We start from the raw sequence: 21,433 nt of genomic DNA on the forward strand, positions 1-21,433 counted from the left end.
AAATGGTTTCTTGTGATATTGTTTGTATTCAAATTAGAGACTAATAAATCTTGATTGAGATTAATAGATCTTAATTAAACTGGTCTTTGCGCGCATTCTCACATGTGAACATATTTTCACGAAACTTTATCATAATCTTGTCGATGTGTTTTTTATATTGTTCGCATCAGGTTTTACGTGATATTATAAATTAATATGTGAATAGATGAGTGATATTTTTATGTCAAAATTTGTAATAATTATCAAATTATATATGACCCGAATAGTGAAGTGACCCGGGTTCGATCCCTCTTGGGAGCGAATTGGAGATTGGGGAGATATAAGGTGGATTTTGGTGAATGGAGAGATAAGGTGGTTCTTGGAGTGGATGGGGAACTAACTACTAACATCTAACATGACTTTGTCCGATCAAAAAAAAAAAAAAAAAATTATATATGACAATGTTATGTAGATTCTATTGTCATAAAATAAGATTAATATATGTGGGCAAAAGTTTAGTAAATGCCAAATTATCAAGAAAGTTAAATATATTTTTTATATTATCAAACAAATAGATCTTGAAATTGGAAATCCAAAGTAGCATTTGTTTTTAGAATTAGGAACTATATATTTGATTTATATATTCCAACCAGTCCGTATAGTATAATGTATAGTTTGATTCGAATAGGGCAAATTTTATTAGTGAAAAAGGAATTTACATATTTTTCAAATCTAAATTTATTTATTTTCAGGGAGGAAATGAAAATATAGAGTTAAATTTTGAATAAATAAATCAAAATAGAAGGGGTAATGAGATATAGTATCCTTTTTAAATTAAAAGACAAAACCTAAAACATACCCACCATTTACAAAATAATAAATTATACTCATTTAGGACATTTTTATCTTTATGTACCATTTCGTGCATTGTTCGACACTGAAGCATTGTCGAGCATAGACTGTCGAGCATCGAGCGCCGAGCAATAGTTCAATTTGAACTATTGCTCGACACTTGATCATCGAGCATTGAACTGTTGAGCACTGAATCAATTCAAATATGAGGCGAAGCAGAGGCAAAGGCGCGGCACGGCGAGGCGATACAGAGGAGCGGCTCGGTGCAGCGCGACACAGCGAGGCATGCAGAGGCACGCCATGCAGATCTGGAGAGAGAGAGAGAGATATGTAGACGGAGGCGCAGCGCAACGCGTCCAGTCTAGGTGGGGTGCACGTGGCGAGAGGCGGAGGGAGGAGGGGGGAAGGCGGCAGAGAGAGAAGATGAGAGGGATGGGGGAGAGATGACTGATGAGGGGACTCACGTACTAGGGAATTTCTTTTCTTTTTTAAGGGTATAAATATTAAATTTAATAAAAAAATGGGTAGTATTTATGTATTTTAGCTTGTGTGGATATATTTTTATTTTTGTCCAGAATAGGTAAAACCTACTATTAACCAAAAAAATAAATGGATAAAAAGTACTATATAAAATGCCAAATCTATTCTTTGAATGTTTACATAGTATTTTCGAGTGATATCATTCCACTGTAAGTCTGTAAGACTACATAATTCAAATTGATGACATATATACCCATTTGGTTGTTTCACAAAAGCCAATAATAATATAATCATTGTCTTGCATAATTTATCTTATTTTATCAAACAAATTAGTATAAAATTTCAAAGAATCCCATGCTTATTCCACAGCATTTGTGCTTCAATGAAGCCTAGGCTAAGATGAGGCCCTGCAGCTAAGCTTGTTCCACTTTGATTTTCATCCAATATGGTTGAATTCATCCTGAAAAAGTAAATTAATAAAATCAAGTTTAGATAGTGGAGAATATTGATATTTTAAGATAATATTTAAATTATGATGTATAAATTATTAGCATCTAGAAAAAGAAAGCAAATTTATAGACTATAATTTAAGGAGTACTTTCACCTAAATATACTATTTTCACTTCAATTTGGTTTTGCACGTGAATTAAATAATTTTTCTTCGAAAGGAGAGCAAACTCTCAATTATTTTAATTCTTTATACGAATGTCAATTGTCCTCAAATTAATGTTGAAGTTGACGCCTTAAATATTTATATAGCTTAAACAACGTAATTGGATATTTAACTTCAGTTAGTCACAATAACATTAATTTGGAAAGAATTAATAACCGCGCGTGAAAAATCAAAATAATTGAAATATTATGTGTATTTGGAGACACAATTTTAAGTTCACATACAAAATAAAAAGTGGATGAAAATTTGTGTATTTGATTGCAATTTTCTTATAATTTACAATATTATCTTAATTTAAATAAATAATTATATGTTAAAAGAACTAAATTAATTGCATGATTATAGTTACCCGGTTTGGTTTCTTTCAACAGTCTGATCAGTTAATGAAGTTGCATCATCCATTTGCATCGATGATGCTGCCTGCACCTAAAATGCAACCCCCTTTTTAGGCTTAACAATAATAATTATATATATATATATATATATTATATATATATATATAGGGACATGTTCGAGAAAGAACCACTAAATAAAAGAAGAACAAAAAATCATTTTCAGTTATTCCATTATCAAGATCTACGGTGAATGCATCATCTTGTTGGATAAATGCAGATCCTGAGTTCGAATCCTGAAGAGAGCAATTTTTTTTTATTTTTTTGAGTGCATTAATTTTAACAGTGAATGCATTAATTTTTACATTGGATACATTAAATTTAATGGTTCTCACGTTTTCACAAATAATGTAGTTCTCTCTAGAACCACACCCTATATATATATATATAGGGTTAGGTTTTATTGAGAAGGTCAAATGTGTTGAGAAGTTGAGAAGCAATCTAATAGATGAACATGTCAATTAATTTTTATGAACGCGGGTTTGATCTGGGGTTCGATCCTTGGTGGTGGCGTATTTTTTAACAAATTAAATAGATTCGTATATTCGTCAGTTATATTTGGTATGTTCAAAGAATTTTTTGATCTAGGGTCTAATTGCCATGTTCATCAAAATGTACTGACATGTTCATCTATTAGATTGCTTCTCAACTTCTCAACACATTTGAGCTTCTCAATATATATATATATATATATATATATATATATATATATATAATAATAGATATGTATAAATAAATAGTATTTATATAGTGTCGCATATAGAAAATTCTCTCTCTATATATATATATATATATTGTAATTACTTTACACTTCATTAAATAAAGGGTCACACACCTTTATAGTCCCTCCGTCCCACTGTAAGTGAGACCTTTTTTTCGGCACGGAAATTAAGAAATGTGTATTTTGTGTGTAGGTGAAAAAGTGAAAAGGTGTTTAAAGGGAAAAGCTTTTACCCAAAAAGGAAAGGTCTCACTTACAGTGGGACGCCCAAAATAGAAAGAGTCTCAGATACAATGGGACGGAGGGAGTACTATCTTACTCTTATACGTAACGGTGCCGAAGAAATGCCATGTCGATTGAGATGGAAAGAGTAATAAAATGTTTATTGCATAATAATAATAATAATAATAATAATAATAATAATAATAATAATAATAATAATAATAATAATAATAATAATAATACCTCAACATTTTCAGTCCTTTCATGAACAAGTTGATTTCCTAGCAGTTTGGCCTACAAACAGGATGAATACAAAGTTGATTATATAAATATAATTAATAATGAAGTTGCTTGAAAAATGAAAATCACATCAAATTATTTATTAATATTGTTTGCTAAAAATTCGTTGTCAATGACCGTATCTATACTATATTAAAATTGGAGTTTCCAATTTGAAATTGATTTCAAATTGATTTAGGTGGCAATTTTGTAAATAATAGAAAAATTAAAGTCAAAAGTTCAAACTCAAATTAATATTTGTAAATTTTCGCATGCACATTTAATTATGTGTAGATAACTGCCATTAACTTTTTTTTAAGAAACAACCATTAATTTTTAATATTCTATTTATATTTCCATTAATTTTTTCATTTTTTTTAAATTGTAAAATTCGATTAATTGTAAAATATTTAATATGTATATCAAATTAAAGATCACGATAAGAGCTTTAATTTGATATATTTTATGTAAATATATGATTTAAAATGTACAAATTAAATTTGTTTAAATATTAAAATTTTATAAATTTCTCTCTCCTCTCTCATCTTTTTGAAAAAATGTATTTTTAATTATTTTCTATTAGTATTTTTTATTTATTTTTAACTTTTTTTTTGGCTTTTCATAATATCAAATTTTATAAATGTAAATTCTTTTTAATTTTTTAATATTCAATTCTAATATATTTAGTTAAAAATAAATTTTATTATATTTATGAGTATGATAATTAAATTAATATTATTTTTTATATAAATATAAAAATATAAAATATTTTCCCGTGCATTGCACGGGATGCAAATGCTAGTTTTATACTATACGTTAGAGTGTAAATAAAGCTTGCATTTTGCTCATTTGAGTTTATTCAGCTCTATTTAATTGGAAATCAATAATCAGTTAAAAATTATCTAAAAAATTACCCAAGTTCAACTCTTAAATTACATCCCGAATTTGAATCCGACGGTGACTTTTCATTTATTACTTATAAATATTACAAATATAACTTATATTATCTTCGTTGTTCACTTAATATCCAAAGTCAAATTTTCCGAGCAATTTAAATTGACGTCTCAAATCAATTATGTCTACAAACAACCTGAAAAAGCTCTTTTAAATGCTGAAAAACCAACGAAATCTTCTGTAAGTTTTTCAAAAATTGTGATTCGAGCTATAAAATGAATAGTAGAGATAAGAGCCGACTATATTTATAATATATTGTTAAATTCAAACTAAAAAATGGCCATAAAATCAAATTTTGATGTATATTTTTTAAGAATAACTCACCTTTGACAATTGTATACGCTGAATAGCGCTAGCAAGAAACTGCTGGTAAACTCCTGCTTCAAGAGCTGAATTGATTTTCTCAACATTAGGTTCATAATACCTGCCAAAAAACACAAAAAAATAAAAACAATTTATTAATTTCCTGATATTGTAATAATATAAAGAAAATATATACTAGTAAATGTATAACCTCATTTTTTCCTGCGACTCACGTTGTTTCCTGTTGAGTTTGTCTAGTTTCTCTTCAAGTTCCTGTTGGAAAAAAATGTTTATTCCATCTAAATTCATTAGTAATAAATTTTAGATTAGGTATTAATTATGTTTAAAATAGATGAATTTAATATATTTCTTTATTCTAATTCGATTTTAGATGAATGAACAATTAATTTATATTCGAAAATTACTAGAACTATTAAATGTAGTAGATTTTATAATGTGTAGGATTTATGGATGCGTGTGACCTATGCATGACGACGTGTGGAAGCTACAAAATGGTGGTTGTACCTTGCACTCTTTTATGAAAGGGCACACGTTAGCGCACTATTTAAATTTCTTTATTTACTTATATCATTTATTTTTTGAAAAAGACACACATCTTTTCGCAAAAAGACACATACTTTTGTATAAATTGTCGCTTTGATTGACAATTAAATCACAAAAATTCATGTGAAACCGATTTTATGGTGAAACCAGCTTTACAATGACACTACTTCAACATACAAATGATAATTTAACATTCTAAAATGTTAAAGTCCATTTTAATAGGCCACTTCTTAAATTTGAAAAATAGCCCATTTTAATTTGACAAATTATTTATAAGAATATAACAAAAATAGTCGAATTAGGTTATTAATTAAGAATATAAAATCATAACATAAAATATTATACGGAAAAATTTTAGTATAAAAAAATACATTGGTTTGGCACTTTGCCTCGACTAATCCCCAAATTATATCTTAAAATTAAGTTTGTAATTATTTATAAAAGAAGACTATAAACACCCATGCAAAAACCAATTTAAACCATTAAATTTCTATTTAAATTTAAATCGAATTGAAAGTAGTGATGGAATTAGCTAGTGTAAATTACCTCAATACTGAACTTGTTGGCCAGCAAAATCAGCGAGGTGATTGAACATTCATGTCAAGTAAAAAAAATAAAATCGTTAAAAATAATACTAATATTTTGTTTTGCAATATTAACGTTTATTTTTAAATATATATATTATATAAAAACAATAAAGTGAAGGTGAAGCTTAAAAGCATAAGGGCTTCTTACATGGCTATCTTTTCCAGCATTTCACCTTCATACTTCAACTGCTTCAACTTTTGAGACAAGAACTACAAAATAAAATTTATCTGTCAATAGTAATAACAAAAAAACAACAATAATTAATAATAATGCTTAGATATGTAAAGATTCTTCAATTCAAAATTTCAAATACAATTTTCAAAAAGCTCGGCAAATGAATATGCACCTCTTCGTGATTAATAGGCCTGCAATACAAACAAAAATATTTTTTTAATATTTTTTTAATATTTTTTTTTTAAAAAATAAAGAAAATAAATGTATTTATGAAATCAGATTAATAAATGAATGACCTCACAACTTACCCTCCTCTTAGCTCATCAGGCCTGTCAACAAAACGAAGGAAGATATCCTCAATTCTGCAAGAAAAAAAGAATTAGTTCAATTGTCAAACCATGTACAATATTTACAGCATGTAGATCTATTAAAATTATAAATCTTCGTTCACTTTAATTTAAAAACAATTAATTTTGTGTTCCTATTGAGATTTGAAAGTGTAGATATTTCTAGTGTTATCATTCTCATTGAGCTACTAAAATTTTATTTCAAATTATCAAACATTTAATTTTTGCTATAGTAATTTTTTTTTATATAATCTAAAGGATCGATGATCACGAATTTTGATATCGCCAACAACTAATCAAATTACTCAGAATACACTTAGAGGGCGTTTAATTTTGAGTACAAGCAAATGTAGAGACATATAAAGACAAATAGGAAACCTTCCGTTGCTAGCGAAGCTAGTGAGGCGGCCGGAGGGCGAAAACATGATGAGGGCGACGTCCGTGTCGCATAGAACCGAGAGCTCGCCGGCCTTCTTGACGATGCCATCCTTGCGCTTCGTGTAAGTGAGTTGTCGGGAAGTAGGGTTGTCGATTCGCCTCATTGCGAGCTTCTTGCGCCCCATGGTGGGTGTCGTCGTCGTAAGAAGAGGAAGAGGAAGAGGAAGAGGAAGAGGAAGAGGAAGAGGAGGAGGATCTCGAGGAAGAGCATAAATTAGAGGAACGATGTGAATTTTGTAGCCTTTTATGGGGCCATAAATAAAAGATTATGTACGGCCAAATGAATTAAATGTTGAGCTAAGCTATAATTTAAATGCTCTCTATGTGTGATGATTTGTTTTTTTGCTTCATAGTGATGAGAGAATCTGGTTTGGCTGTGTATTTGAGATTTGGTTTCTTAACAAGTGTTGCCTAGTGTCTAAATGGCCTTTTTTTAAGGAAAATATTCGTTTGTAATTAATTTAATTTGAATTTACATTATCAAGAAGCCGAAAGGGGATTTGAATAGCTTTTAAATACACAATCTAAATGCAAAAGGAGTGGATGCTCCAACGGCTTTTGTTTTTCATGTGAATGTCGTAAATACTCCCTTGCTCCGTCTCGATTCAATAGGTCACAAGCCTTAAATACGAATATTAAAAAATAAATAATTTACAATAAAATAGGAAAGAGAAATTAACTTTTGTTGAGGATAGATGTGTCCAAAAAGTAGGAGATAGAAATAATGAAAAGATAATTATGTGTGAGGTACAATATCATTTGATGTAAATAATTATTAAAATGCGATTTTATAAAGGAAGGAAAAAAACGAAAAACAAACAAGCAAAACCTAAACCCTTGAAAGCACAAACAAGCAGACTAAGGACCGAGCCTCATTAAAACCTTCCTACAGAAAACCCCAAGGGAAAAACTGTAAGAAGGAAAAAGAGTACCCGTCTAAGAACATAAAAGAAACGGAAAAAGAGCGGAAGGGAAGGTTTCAGGAACTCCGGCCTAACCATTGCCCCCAAACCAACCCGGCTCAGACAGACAAAACGAAAACATGAAGATATTTGCTATGTATTTACTTTCCATTTTAGAAAGTGGCCTATTGAATTGAGACGTCTGAATAAGGAAACATGACATATTGAATTGAGATGGAGAGAGTATTTTTTTTTCTTTTATGGGATAATTTTTTTTTTAATTTTGATTAATGAATTAAAAAGATTAACTTACTTTTTATTAATTATTATTAAATGATAAAAAACTACATGTTATGCAATAATTGTAAAAACATTTTTTTTGTTTTTTTAATTATGAGAAGAGGGAGCGACGTGGTTTGCTTGCTATTTACAGACATGAGTTTGCACCGTTTGGATGTTTATTGAGACAATTGTAAAAACCATTATTCAAACACACACACACACACACATATATATTAATATATATTTTTATCCAATTACATGTTTCTCTTTCCGTACATTTTTTGTACTTTGCTTGAACGGATGATTTTTGTGTTTTACTTTGTCCGTACGTTCAAATTTTATACTCGGACGGATGATTTTTGTGTTTTACTTTGTCCGTACATTCAAATTTTATACTCGGACTGATGATTTTTATGCTATGTCGAGCGCATTGTACATTAACCTTAAAATTTTGACACGTAGTTACCTATAAATGTATACTATATTGGTTTAGTATTATTGGATTTTACTTTGATTCTAATGACGTAGACACGATTTTGAAAAAAATTAATATGTTGTATTTCTCCATCTTTATCTTTATCGTAATTTAACACGTGTTTAACAATGCCTGATACGAAATTGAAATACCATAAAAACATACCAAATTCAATTATTCAAAGGGTCCTTCATTTCATTGGTCTTGTAATCTTATGTTTTATTTTTTGGGCCAACTTTTTGGTAGTGAAGATAAAATTGATTCTCTTTTTCAATCGGGAGAAGATAAGTTGATAAATGCAAAGGTCAACGGACTATATAAAAAAATGATATTCTGCACAAAATTAACAAATCTATTAAATATATAGTGAAAAGTGAAAACATTCCAAAACGACGACGCATAGCCTAAATCTGCGTAACGACGTCGTATAGCCAATTGAATCCATTGATGAAGCTCCATCTCCGGTTTCAGCTAATCCATCAATGGAGAAGCACGTTCAGAGGCTCCTCAATCGAATCTCCGTCGCCGCCATAACCGCGGCCACGCTAATCCTCCTCCTCCTCTCCATCCAAACGCCGCAAACCTGCTTCGACCCGTCCGACCCGAACCCGAAGCCCCACACCCGTTTCCCCAAATCCACCTGCGACTTCCACCCCCGCGCCTACACCACCGTCGAGAAGCGCAACCGCCGCGTCTGGTCCACCAAGGCCTGGAACGTCGCCGTTGCCTCCTACGCCTCCTTCTTCGAAACCCTCCGGGGCCGAAACCACATCGCGAACCACTCGCACGTGCTGGTCGTCTCCGCCGGCCCGGGCCACGCGGTCCGGGCGCTCAGGGATTCCGGTGTCGAGGACGTGACGGGGGTGGAGGTGGTGGAGTGGCCGCCGCTGGTGAGCCGCGCGGATCCGCACAATCTGCCGTTTTTCGACGGGATTTTCGATCTAGGGTTTGGCGCGTATCTGGATCTGGCTCTGTTCCCGGGTAGGTACGTGGGGCAGATTGAGCGCACGGTGAGGCGCGGCGGCGTCTGCGTGGTGGCCGTGGAGGAGTGTGGGGCGGAGGAGGTGGCGCAGATTGTGAAATTGTTCCAGAAATCGCGGTTCGTCGACGCGGAGAGCGTGGTTTTGGCCGGGGAGAGGAGGACTAGAATCGTCATGAAAGTTGAGAGTTAGCTACTGAAACTCTCTCTCTAATTCTTAATTATTTCTCTGTAAATTGTTGTTGTCTTATCTTTCACACTTGACATAACCTAATTCTTTGAAAACAGATGAATCATTCTTTGTGAAATCAAATTGATTTGGCACATTGAATGCTTTGTGTGGATTGAGATTCCGTTGAAAAATATGTGTTTAATTATTTCGAGCTTCTTTATGTGTACATGATTTTGGGGAAAATTCTGCATGTTGCTCAGAGGATTTGTTAGGTTATGTTCATGGATTTGAAGGAAGATTCTTAGCTATAGTTTAGTGAATTCAATTTCTTCAACTTTAGTTTCTCTATTATAGAAGCATACTTGAGTTCTTGATCGTAGTCTTGTTTATGTTCAGTCGAGTAATCAACTTTAGTTTCTCTATTATAGAAGCATACTCGAGTTCTTGATCGCTGTCTTGTTCATGTTCAGTCGAGAGACATCAAGAATTGTAATGAATATGAATAGATGATCTGCGAAGCTGATAGACATAGCTTGTTGCTAGAAAATCGAGTTGAACCCTTTAAGGCTATCCCGGTTTCTGCATTATGCCGTGTGAGATCTCTCCATTAGGGTTCCTGGTTTACCTCAAGAATTAAATACGAATAGATGATCTCTGTGAGATCTCTGTGAAGCTGATAGACATAGAGTTTAGCTCATTGCTAGAATTTGGGTTGAACGCTTTAAGCCTATCCTAGTTTCTGCATATGCTGTGTTAGATCTCTCCACGAGATCTCTGTGAAGCTGATAGACATGGTGTTTAGCTCATTGCTAGAATTTGGGTTGAACGCTTTAAGCCTATCCTAGTTTCTGCATTATGCTGTGTTAGATCTCTCCATTAGGGTTCTTGCTATACCTCAAGAATTGTACTATAAATAGGAATTGATGATCTGTGAGGCTGATGGACATAGTGTTTAGCTTGTTTCTAGAAAATCGGGTTGAACGCTTTAAACCTATCCCGGTTTCTGCCTTATGGTTGTGCTAGATCTTTCCATTAGGATTCATATTTTACCTCAAGAATTGTAATAAATACGAATTGATGACCTGTGAAGCTTATAGGCATATTGTTTAGCTCGTTGCTAGAAAATCGGCCTATCTCTGTTATTTCATTATGCAGTGTGAGATCTCCCCACTGGGGTTCCTGTTTTAGTTGCCAAATCATTTGCAGTAGAAAATTGGTGGTTTATGTTATGATCTCTTTAACATAAAGTGCATGTTGTGCTTTTTCTTTTGTTGTCCCCTTCTTTAAGAGATAGTTCTTGGAAATTTTGCTTTAAATCTGTTTCAATCTGGTCATTTAAAGCTGGATTGGGATCTCATCTTTATTTGTGAATGTTATTTGATCCGCTGCAGATTACTTCTTTTTGTTGGGATGAATTTGAAATTATGTTTTAGCTTTTCATGTGCACAATGAGATAGATGCATTGATTTCTTTGTGGACTTCGAAACATCAAGAATTTGTCTAATGTTGTACTCCCTCCGTCCCACTGTAAGTGAGACCTTTTTTTGGGGCACGGGAATAAAAAAAGATGTACTCTGTTACACCCAAATCCATTCTAATTTTAAATGAAAATGCACGCGGAAAAACTATGAATATAAATAAATATTTAATGAGAAAATCAGGAAATAAATTTTTATTTAAACATACTTTACTCAAAATAACATTTTTAGGTAATGCTAAATTCAAAATATTTGACTCGCCATTCGACCTTCCACGTGCCTCCGACCTTTAAAACCTGAAAATGTTAAGTATGGGATGAGCATACAAGGTACACTCAGTGTGGGAACATGCAATCATTGTCCACGCTAATAAAATGAGAATCACATATGATCAATACATTCGTAACTGAAAGTCGCACGGTGGCATACCAAGGACCTTTCCGTCCTGGACCGATTTAGCCGGCCCCTGGCGACTGGTTGCAACCATAACTTTAACATAATATCGCATTGTGGCATACCAAGGATCTTTCCATCCTGGACCCATTCAACGGGCCCCTAGCGATATAATTTAATGAAACTCACATATGGTAAACACATAATATTAAAATGGACAAAGATTAACCACAGCATGTACTGAAATAAATCCCACACCTGACACTTGAGCTTTGAAAAATAACTGCGATAATTTAAAGTCCACGTCTTAGTCGCGCCGCACCTAATTAGATAAATACAAATAATAATATATAAGGTCCTAAGTAAACTTTTAAAATAATTTATAAAGAAATCTTATAATTATAAATGTGTGTTATTCGTGTGTGTCTGTGAATAAGTAGACTAAGCATTACAAAAGTATTAAAGAATTAATATACAAATACCTTTTGCTTTTCCTTAGTATTGGTCGAACACTCACTAATTATCTGATGAGATTTGTTGTGGGTGTGTCATTCTATTTATACTAGTTAGACAGTAGGATTGATGAGTCAATTAATTAATAGGTTTAATTAGATATATAGGGTTGATGATTCATTTCCTATTATTCAGACACGTAGCTTTCTGATACATATATATTGATAATATTTAATAATGTAGCTGCTTACATTTTATACGTTGATATACTTATATATATAATTTTTTGTTTCAGACTCGTAAAAGAAATTAAAGAGCCTACAAGATTTGTTGTTTTAAAGTCTAATTTTAATATTAAAATTATTATTATCTTAATTGGGGGCGCGACTAGACATATTCATAAACTCGACTCAACTCATAGGTATATATATTAATAACTCGAAAATATAATAATTTCCAAATAAAATTTGCAAAGGAAGTAAACGGTTTTGGGCTGTGACATACTCCCTCCGTCCACGAAATGAGTACCCATTTGTGGACGGCACGGGTTTTAAGAAATGTATGGAGTGTAGTGTGAATAGTTTAAGGGTCCCACTTTTTGAGTGTATTAATTAAAGAGATGTGTGGGGTACACTTGCCAAAAAGGGAAATGGGTACTTATTTCGTGGACGGACGAAAAAGGAAATATGGGTACTCATTTCGTAGACGGAGGGAGTATTTTGTGTGTAGGTGAAAAAGTGAAAAGGTGTTTAAAGGGAAAAACTTTTACCCAAAAAGGAAAAAGTCTCACTTATAGTGGGACGCCCAAAATAGAAAGAGTCTCAGATACAGTGGGACGGAGGGAGTATAAATTTGCTTTCATTTTTTTATTCTTAATGTTCTTATAAATAAGGGATTTGTTGTGTTTAGATGAAAGGGGTTCTTTGTTGATTTGGTGCACTGCACATTTGTATGATTTTATTGTTTTTCCCCATATTGTGACTTCAATGGCAAGGTGGATAAATGCCTAAGATTTTGTCATCACCGGAAAGGTTTATTTATTTTATTATTATTTTTAATAATTGTAGTAAATATAGCCATAGGGAATGGATTTGGCTTATTTCCCCAAGTTGCATCATGGGTAATACTTTTCATCAAAAATTGTAGTCCATGGAATGAATCATGGGAAAAATAGTCAACTCATTTCTCATTATCTTTCCTTTCCTTTATTTTTAATATTTTTTCAAGTTATATGAATATACTATAAGAATTCAATCTTAAATTACTGCAAACAAACACTAGATCTCCACTTAATAATGTCGGAAGTTTTTTGGCACCATTCCAAAAGTTCCATGTTCAAGCATTGAAAAAAAAAAATCGTTTTACATATGTAGTGTAATGTCAAATTCGTGATATTCTATTTAGTTTTCAAGTGCAAAAAATATTGCATAGGTTCTTCTAATTTGACTATAAATTAGTCAAAATTAATGATGGTTCGTAAAAACACTGAAAAAAAGAATGATAGTCGAAATATATTTGAATATTTATCTCATAAATATTTGCAAACAAACATCCTCTCCAGTATTTAGACCAACTACACTATACTCAAACACACATACTATATATGTTATTCTTATTTAAGTTCAACACACACGAGCCATCTTTATACGTTGTGTTCGATTTAGAGGGTGTTTGGCTGAGCTTATAAGCTAACTCAAAACAGCTTATAAGCTGTTTATGAGCGTATAAGCTCCTCCAAAGTGTTTGGTAAAATAAGTTTTCAAACAAGTTGTAAGCTCTAAAAATAAATAGCTCCCCAAAAAATAAGTTCATCTACCCCAACTTATTTTTTTATAATCTCATATGCAACAATCATTTTATAAATATTTTTCAACTATAATTTATTATTTTCATTATATATCATTCAAGTTCATTTTTCTTCGATTTTCTCTCTCTAACAAAAAATTCTCTCTCTAGCTTATAAGCTCAATTATCTAAACACTTTGACAATTTATAAACTCTTAAAAATTACATCTTATAAGCTCTTGGAGCTTATAAGCCTTTTAAATTAAGATTAGTCAAACACCCTCTTAGTAGATCAGATAAGATCTAGTTTCATGATATAATATATTGCATCCCTTCACAAAAACTTTTTTAATGAAGTGTATATGGATTAAAAAAAAAATTGTGTATTTGATGAGTGAAGTAATTATTTCTCAGTAAAATACACATGAATTTAAAGAAAATTAACTCTGTATTTGGTGAGCGGTGAAGGGGTTCCACATTTAAAAAAAATGGTACTTCCTCCATCCCACAAAACTTGAGCAGAATTTCTTTTTGGATTATCCCGCGAAGTTTGAGCAATTTCCTCATATGGCAATTTTTTATTTTCTCTTTATTCACTTTTTCACCTACCACACTTAACACATAAAATACTAATTCCTTAAAATTCGTGCCGAAAAGATATTGCTCAAGTTTCGCGAGACGGATGAAATAATAGTAAGTGAATTTATGTAAGTCTATTAACGAGAATATGTATAAATATGTAGAAATTTTACTGATAATAGTTAGCGTGATTATTTTCAAAGAAGAATTAGGAAGAAGTTTTGTGGAAGAACCCAAAAATAAAAATTAGGAATAATTTTTGTGTACAAAGAAAGTAATGGAGTACTAGTATATTACTCCCCCCGTCCCGGCTTTTGATATCCCGTTGAGAACGGCACGTGTTTTAATAAAGTGATTGATGTGTTGTGAGTGGAATAAGGGTCTCACATTTTATGTGAGAGTTAAAATAATTAAAGTGGAGTAAGGGCACCACCTACTTTTACCAAAAATAGAAATAGATACTAAAATATGAGACGACCAAAAAAGAAAAGTTGGATACTAAAGTTGGGACGGAGGGAGTATTTGGTTGGCCGAAGTTTAATTTTGAGACTATATATGTAGGATTAATCTTGAACCTTAACAAATTTATCTCCAATAATTTTGAGTTGGTTCAATCTTAAACAATCTTGACTTTTTTTTTTTTATTTGACCGGGCAAAATCATATTAGATGTTAGTATTTAGTTCCCCATCCACTCCAAGAACCACCTTATCTCTCCATTCACCAAAATCCACCATATATCTCCAATCTCCAAGAATCACCTTATCTCTCAATTCACCAAAATCCACCTTATATCTCCAATCTCCAATTCGCTCCCAAGAGGGATCGAACTCGGGTCACTTCACTTAAGTGAGGACCTGGTGGCCAGTGGGCTAAGCCCCCTGTTAATCTCGACTAATATATAGTCTATAAAAATTGTCCACCCTACCCTACAAAATATAATTTATCTTGGACTTCAATATTTTAACAATATCCTCTCATGACATAATACCAATTTAAATCAAACATTTCAGCATTACCAAAAAAAGGAATAATAATTAATCAAGAAACATCCAAAAATCACAGCTAAACTAACAGCAGTTTCTCTTCTCTCAGTCTCAGATTCCCCTTCAATGGCCTTCACGTGATAGTGCTCACCCACCCCCCTCAATCGTCTCCTTCACTCCACCAATGACCAAAGCCAAGAAGAAGAAGAAAAAAAAGGTGAAAAAGAAAAGCAGGAAAAATACATACATACAATTCCCAAACAGGAATGCAAAACCACCATTTCCTCCACGCATAAATACAAAAAGACACACACACACACACACACACTCACCAGCTCATCATTGCCCCCACAAATTCACAAATGCCTTTCCCCAACTGCAAATTTTGAGCAGAATTCCGCCGCACCAATCGAAACTCGAAAATTTTGGGGACGGAAGAATGTGTTACGTCGGCAAAGCGACGAAGATCTTCGTCTTCATCGTCGCGATTCTCGTCATCACCGGGCTCGTCCTGGGGTTCACGCTGCTCAGGCATCACGGAATTCGCAAAAAATCGCACGATTGCTACTCCGATTCGTGCGCGGAGACAGCTCCAATCGTTTTCCCCGCTCCGGATTCCAATCCGAGCTCGGCCGCTCCTAATCCTTCCGGCAACTCGAATCCGCCGCCCCCGCCGCAGAGTGAGAGTTCAGGCTCCACTGTTCCGGATTCGCCACCGCCGCCGAGTGATAATTCGAGTCCTAGTGTTCCGGATTTGTCTCCGCCTCCTCCGGCATTGACTTCTCCGCCGCCGCCGATGCCCACGGTCTACCCGCCGCCTCCTGCAGTGGTCTCGGCGGCTCCGCCGCCGGCGTTTAGTCCGCCTAATCCAGTGCCGGCGGCGCCAGGTCCAGTGAATAATTCATAATTCTGCTCTTTTTTATTCGATTATTGCTTATCAATTTGACATCTGCTTACTTCTTTTTAAGAGTTTTGTTATTCTGCCATAGATCTTCGATGAATTGATATTGTATAGTAGAATTGATTTTTTTTTTCTTTTTTTTTTTATTTCAAATTTTTGATAGGATTGGATGATTTTTTCTACTTTACAATCATAAAATCTTTGGAGCAGAGTATTATCTTTTAGAATTTTGATAGGATTGGATGTTTTTATTTTATACTACTACTATTCAATTCGTTTATTATTTTCGGAGTGTCGGATGTAATAAATTATTGGGGTATTTATTTTCAAATTATTCATGTATATTTAAATATCTTAAAATATTTCAGAATTTAGGCATTTTATTGGAGAGAAAAGAACTTGATGTGGAAGAAAAAAGAAAGAAAAATAACTTGATATTTTCTTGGTAACTGTCACTGACTAGATTTGGTAGTGTGATGCTATAATAGTTTAATTTAACAGTAAAGTTTTACTTTTTTCAACCTATTCTAAATATCCGGTTACTTTTAGACACGGAGATTATTTTTCCATGTAAAAAATAGATAAAATTAGTTGATAACTTGATATAATTATTTAAATATTAGGTATAAAGAGAGAATATATTTTAAAAAAAAGAATGAGACATCCGGTTATGAAAAGTGAGACATTCGTGATGGGACATACGGAGTAGTAAACAATGGCTCTCGTAAAAAATAGTTTTAGTAAACAATGATGTGATATCTTAAATTTTAATTTTTTATGACATTTGTAAATGTTAAAAAATTGTATGAACAGTCAATTTCTAACATGGTGAAAATAAATAATTACCAGCTATTTCTAAACTAATTATAGGGTTTGAATTAATAAAAAAACAGAAATTTATAAATTGTATTTTGATCTCTTCAGTAAGAAATGGGGTGCTATTCTCTATTTATGGACCATAGCCAAACCATTTTAATAAAGTCTTTCAACTTTTCATAGTAATTATTAGCAAGCAACATATTCATTCTACTTTTTGACGAGAAATAGACATTTTACCCTACATTTCAATTAGCTGGTCCCCTTTGTTTTAGCAATTTCTTCAAATTTTCTTGCTTATAAGTAATTGTGTCTGTGCGAGTCACATTGCATGATGCTGTGATAAAAGTTAATAAGTTGTCATAATTTATTCTTTCTCCATTTACCAAAATTATAATTTTTGTTTTTATTTTTTAACGTCCATAAAAACTATACTCCATTCGTCTATGAATCATCTTCCTTTATTTTTATTTTCTTTCATCCTCGAAACATTTTTCTAATTGATTTTTTGAAATAATTTCACTAATTATTATGCTTACAATTATCACATATTTATACCAATTGCCACAAATATACCTACCAATTTTCATTTTAATTGGTCCATTAGTCGTTATCATAACTTTTTATATCATCATTTTTTTTTTTTTTTTTTTAATTTGTGGGATCCTTTTGCCATTCATCAAATATACAATTAGTTTTTATTAAAATTTGTAGTGTCTCCTATTAGGAAGATATTTCAAGGACGTGGGGAGTAACACCTTTTTTTAAGACATGACTCCACGTTTTATTGTTATTTTTAATCTTTACAAATATCTTTTGCGACAGTCCAATTTTGATAAACTTTTTAATTTAAAATTTTGAAGAACTAATAGATAAAAATAAAATTTCTTGACTATCAAAGTTTAAAATAATTCAAAATCAACTTGTCAAAACTAAAGTAGCAACATAAAATAAAAATAAAACGATAAACTAAAACTTAACAAATTCAACTAAAATGTTCAATGTAAATCCCTTATCCCTAGTCATTCTCCACTTCCATGGCCACTTCGACTCTGGAACTGCAAAACTGAAAAGATAAGGGGTGAGCATTGTTGGGGATACGTCCAACAATTACGGATAAGGATGTCAGGGTCGTCCTGGACGGTGGGCATTAACAACCTGAAACCACAAATACGTTAGAGCCCTTCTAGGAACACCAGTGGGGGTGTCGATGGAAGGGCCTCCGACGCTCAAGTCAGTAACGGTACAAGTAATCGTATTGACAAGAATTGAAATATATTAAATAAATGGTTAGATCGGAGCGATCTGATTGACGGAGTAGAGAGTTGTTCAACAATCAGCCGGGGTCGCCGGGTCGTCCTGGATGACCTGGTTGCCGGGGTCCCCTGGATTGAGAGCGTGGAGGCGAATTTAGAGCGAGATAGGAGAGAAAGTGGAGAGATCGTGCTAGAGCGTGAATGATTGGATAGGTCGAGTGGCCTAGTTAATTTTCTTATATACTGTGATATCTCGACGGCTAGGGTTTTTCCGGGACCTCCGTGAAACCCTGGTTGTTCCGATATTTACGGGATCGTCTCCTTGACCTGCATTCTCCTCCAAGTCGCAAACCCTTTTTAGGGTTTGGTGCGATTGGGCCTTAACGTCTTAGCGTATGAGTTGAATTAATTCCAATTAATTCCATTTTTGAACTGGGCTGAATATTTGGACTATGAATATTTATTTAAATGGGCTGTACGAAATTTTCCCATTACAGTTTGTCCCCCACTCTCTAATTTGATGCTTATCGAAATAGAGAGTAAAACTATTGACTAGTTTAATTCGTTGTAAATTCTCTATTAGAGATTTTATTGAGTCGGTAAATTTTGAATAATATACGGAGCTGGGGACCAAAAGTGGTCTATATTCCAATATATGTTACTGGTGTAATTGTATTATAATTGTGTAAATGTTAATTTGGACTAAAGAATGATTTATTGGCCCATAGCATAATTAAATCGATTTGGGCTAGAAGCTTTAAACGGCCCATAGCCTATTTAAGCTGGGCTTCGTTTTTTGTGGGCCTGGACAGCTTAAGTGTGTGAATGGCCTGAATATTAGGCTGATTTTCGCTGCCCACTTAATGGGGTATCAGATTTTATAAAAATTTAGGGTTTCTCTCTTAGGGGCGCCGCCTTTTGATGCACCAACATTTGAATATGGCTTCTTTGAGAGGAGGCTGCTGCGGTGGCTGTTCCGACGGCCGTGGAGCAGGCGGCGAGATCTGGTAGACTGGCTGGCAGTGGCTCGAGGTGGAGGGCGGTGGGTTCATTCGCCGAGATTCCCGCTGCCTTGTTCTCCTGACCGGCGGATCTCTCTTAAAGGCGACGTGGCCTTGCAGAATGAGGGAAGCCACGACGGCTCTATCCCTGCGAATCTCAGGCGGCTCTTCGCGTGGCTTGACAGGACGAGAGAGAGAGAAAAGGCGACTTGAGGTGTAGTCGGCCTCAATGCTTTTTCAGAGGCGGTGGTGGTGACTGGATGAAGCGATGACCGGAGAAGGAGATGGGCGCCGTCTTTTTTCTAGATCTGGCCGGAGACGGACTAGTGATGACGGAGTGAACGACGGCTGGCTTTCTCTCCGCGAATCTCAGGCCGCTCTTGCGTGGCTCGACGGGATGAGAGAGAGAAGGGATGGCTTGAGGTGTAGTCGGCCTCCATGCTTTTTCAGAGGCGGCGGCGGTGACTGGAGAAGGAAGCGGATGCTCTTTAGTTTCCAGATCTGAGAGTGAGCAGGGCGGTGCGACTTTGCGACACGAGACTGTGTTTGTTTTGCATCTTTCGATTTCTTGGCAGCAACGGGGAGATGGATTTGATGTCGTCGTTCCGGCCGCCATGTCCGACGAAATGTGGAGCAGGCGGTGAGGGCTAGCTCCAAATTGTAGAAATTGAAGATTTTATTCTTTTTTAGGCAGATTTTGTTTTTCTCCTTCTGTAATACTTTATTCAAGTTCTTTTTCGTATGGATTTCCTAATCTTCAAGTTTCGAAACAATGTTGAGTAACGTTCATTTGATTTTGAATGAGATAAGAGTCTTGAAAAAAAAATTTGTGTAGATGAATGTTGGATGAACATGTGTTCTTTGTAGATTTCTGGAGTTTTTTGTTGGATGTAGATGAACGTGGATGATGTTATTTCTTGTTGATTTTGTTTTGATAGTTGTGTGTAGTATATTTTTTGCACTTCTTTGGTGTGGAAGGCTTGTTTGCATGACTATTGTGCATCTGTTTTGTTGATGTCTACGGGATGTCCGTGTTGGCATGGTTGTCTGGGATGGAAGGAATCCATTTATGTGCATAATTGAAGTGTGGGATATATCATGGTTGTCCCGGTTGTCATGGTTGTCCGGGTTGCCTAGTCATCAAGGTTGCTTGTGAAATTTGGAGACGTCTGGGATGGCAGGGGAGTCCTGGATGCTTAATCATCCGGGTAGTGCTGGATGACATGGAAGTCCTGGATGTCCAGTTATCAAAATCATGTGTAATTTAGGATATCGGGGGTGGCAGGGTGCCTCTGTACTATACGTGTGTCCAGGATATCCTAGTCATTTGGGTAGTCCTGGATGCTCTGAGTGGCTAGAGCTATTGTGATATATTGAAATTCTAGACATTCGGGTGTCTTGGATGCTCTAGGCGTTTAGAGTCATGTTGGAATCTTAGCTATCCTGGATGTCCTGGACGCTCTGGATGGCTAGAGCCATACTGAAATCCTGGACGCTCTGGATGGTTACGATGTCTGGGATGCTCTAGACGGCCGGAGTTGTTTCGACATGTCTGCGGTATTTTAGAAAAGCTCGATTCTTACGGGTTGTTTAGATGGTTGACAAGTGTCGCAAATCCGAGCCCCCGTTTATCTATATAATGGGGAACTTGTCTTTCCTTTTTCACAAACACTTTGAAAGCAATTGGAGATCTTGGAGCTTGTAGGGATCAAGAGTAGAGAGAGCATTTCTGAAGGCTTCGGGAAGGTTGGTTTTATCTCTACTGTTCTTCAAGTGTTCTTCGCATATCTTCAAACATGATTTTATGTAAGCATGCTATGTTTTGCTTCAGGATAGCTTTGATTTATTGTTTTTGTAGGGAGTAGTTTGATCCATATGTATTTTGTTGTTTGCATATATGGTGTTTGTCTGGGTATATACTTAGCTAGAAAATGTATTGTTGGAAATTGCTTTACTGGGTGGCCTGGGTCGTCTGGGTGGTACGGGAGGACCTCCTTGTTCTAGTGAGCA

At 34.3% G+C, this 21,433-nt stretch overlaps 4 protein-coding genes and 1 long non-coding RNA gene across 5 annotated transcripts; 2 read left to right on the forward strand and 3 right to left on the reverse strand.

Annotated features, from left to right (window-relative positions):
• Positions 1 to 1,653: 1,653 nt before the first annotated feature.
• On the reverse strand, positions 1,654 to 5,150 carry LOC131007836 (uncharacterized). Its single transcript, XM_057934751.1, has 5 exons — positions 5,067 to 5,150; positions 4,877 to 4,976; positions 3,563 to 3,613; positions 2,334 to 2,410; positions 1,654 to 1,771 (listed from the first exon to the last, which is right to left on the reverse strand). The coding sequence occupies exons 1-5, from the start codon at positions 5,069 to 5,071 to the stop codon at positions 1,654 to 1,656; spliced, it is 351 nt and encodes a 116-aa protein (XP_057790734.1). The 5' UTR covers positions 5,072 to 5,150.
• Positions 5,151 to 6,125: 975 nt separating this feature from the next.
• On the reverse strand, positions 6,126 to 7,341 carry LOC131012641 (agamous-like MADS-box protein AGL104). The gene is made up of 4 exons (XM_057940627.1): positions 6,907 to 7,341; positions 6,490 to 6,543; positions 6,354 to 6,372; positions 6,126 to 6,216 (listed from the first exon to the last, which is right to left on the reverse strand). Exons 1-4 carry the CDS (start codon positions 7,089 to 7,091, stop codon positions 6,151 to 6,153), a joined length of 324 nt encoding a protein of 107 aa, XP_057796610.1. The 5' UTR covers positions 7,092 to 7,341; the 3' UTR covers positions 6,126 to 6,150.
• A 1,766-nt stretch (positions 7,342 to 9,107) lies between these two features.
• On the forward strand, positions 9,108 to 9,797 carry LOC131007837 (uncharacterized). Its single transcript, XM_057934752.1, has one exon. It carries the CDS (start codon positions 9,108 to 9,110, stop codon positions 9,795 to 9,797), a length of 690 nt encoding a protein of 229 aa, XP_057790735.1.
• A 1,607-nt stretch (positions 9,798 to 11,404) lies between these two features.
• Positions 11,405 to 11,926, reverse strand: LOC131012642 (uncharacterized). The gene is made up of 2 exons (XR_009097399.1): positions 11,684 to 11,926; positions 11,405 to 11,550 (listed from the first exon to the last, which is right to left on the reverse strand). It is a non-coding gene; the product is annotated as an uncharacterized LOC131012642 (long non-coding RNA).
• Positions 11,927 to 15,483: 3,557 nt separating this feature from the next.
• Positions 15,484 to 16,702, forward strand: LOC131012643 (leucine-rich repeat extensin-like protein 1). The gene has a single exon (XM_057940628.1). It carries the CDS (start codon positions 15,634 to 15,636, stop codon positions 16,354 to 16,356), a length of 723 nt encoding a protein of 240 aa, XP_057796611.1. The 5' UTR covers positions 15,484 to 15,633; the 3' UTR covers positions 16,357 to 16,702.
• Positions 16,703 to 21,433: the final 4,731 nt, after the last annotated feature.

This window comes from Salvia miltiorrhiza, chromosome 2 (genome assembly GCF_028751815.1).
Source record: "Salvia miltiorrhiza cultivar Shanhuang (shh) chromosome 2, IMPLAD_Smil_shh, whole genome shotgun sequence".
NCBI classification, from domain to species: domain Eukaryota; kingdom Viridiplantae; phylum Streptophyta; class Magnoliopsida; order Lamiales; family Lamiaceae; genus Salvia; species Salvia miltiorrhiza.

Excerpts from the sequence above, each read along its gene's own strand:
- LOC131007836 (XM_057934751.1), bottom strand. Across the intron at positions 3,614-4,876 it reads AGCGTATACAATTGTCAAAG|GCCAAACTGCTAGGAAATCA; the intron begins GTGAGTTATTCT and ends TCCTGTTTGTAG. Across the intron at positions 2,411-3,562 it reads AAAGGACTGAAAATGTTGAG|GTGCAGGCAGCATCATCGAT; the intron begins GTATTATTATTA and ends GTTGCATTTTAG.
- LOC131012641 (XM_057940627.1), bottom strand. The coding sequence starts at position 7,091 with ATGGGGCGCAAGAAGCTCGCAATGAGGCGAATCGACAACCCTACTTCC. Across the intron at positions 6,544-6,906 it reads AGCTTCGCTAGCAACGGAAG|AATTGAGGATATCTTCCTTC; the intron begins GTTTCCTATTTG and ends TTTTTCTTGCAG.
- LOC131007837 (XM_057934752.1), top strand. The coding sequence starts at position 9,108 with ATGGAGAAGCACGTTCAGAGGCTCCTCAATCGAATCTCCGTCGCCGCC.
- LOC131012643 (XM_057940628.1), top strand. The coding sequence starts at position 15,634 with ATGACCAAAGCCAAGAAGAAGAAGAAAAAAAAGGTGAAAAAGAAAAGC.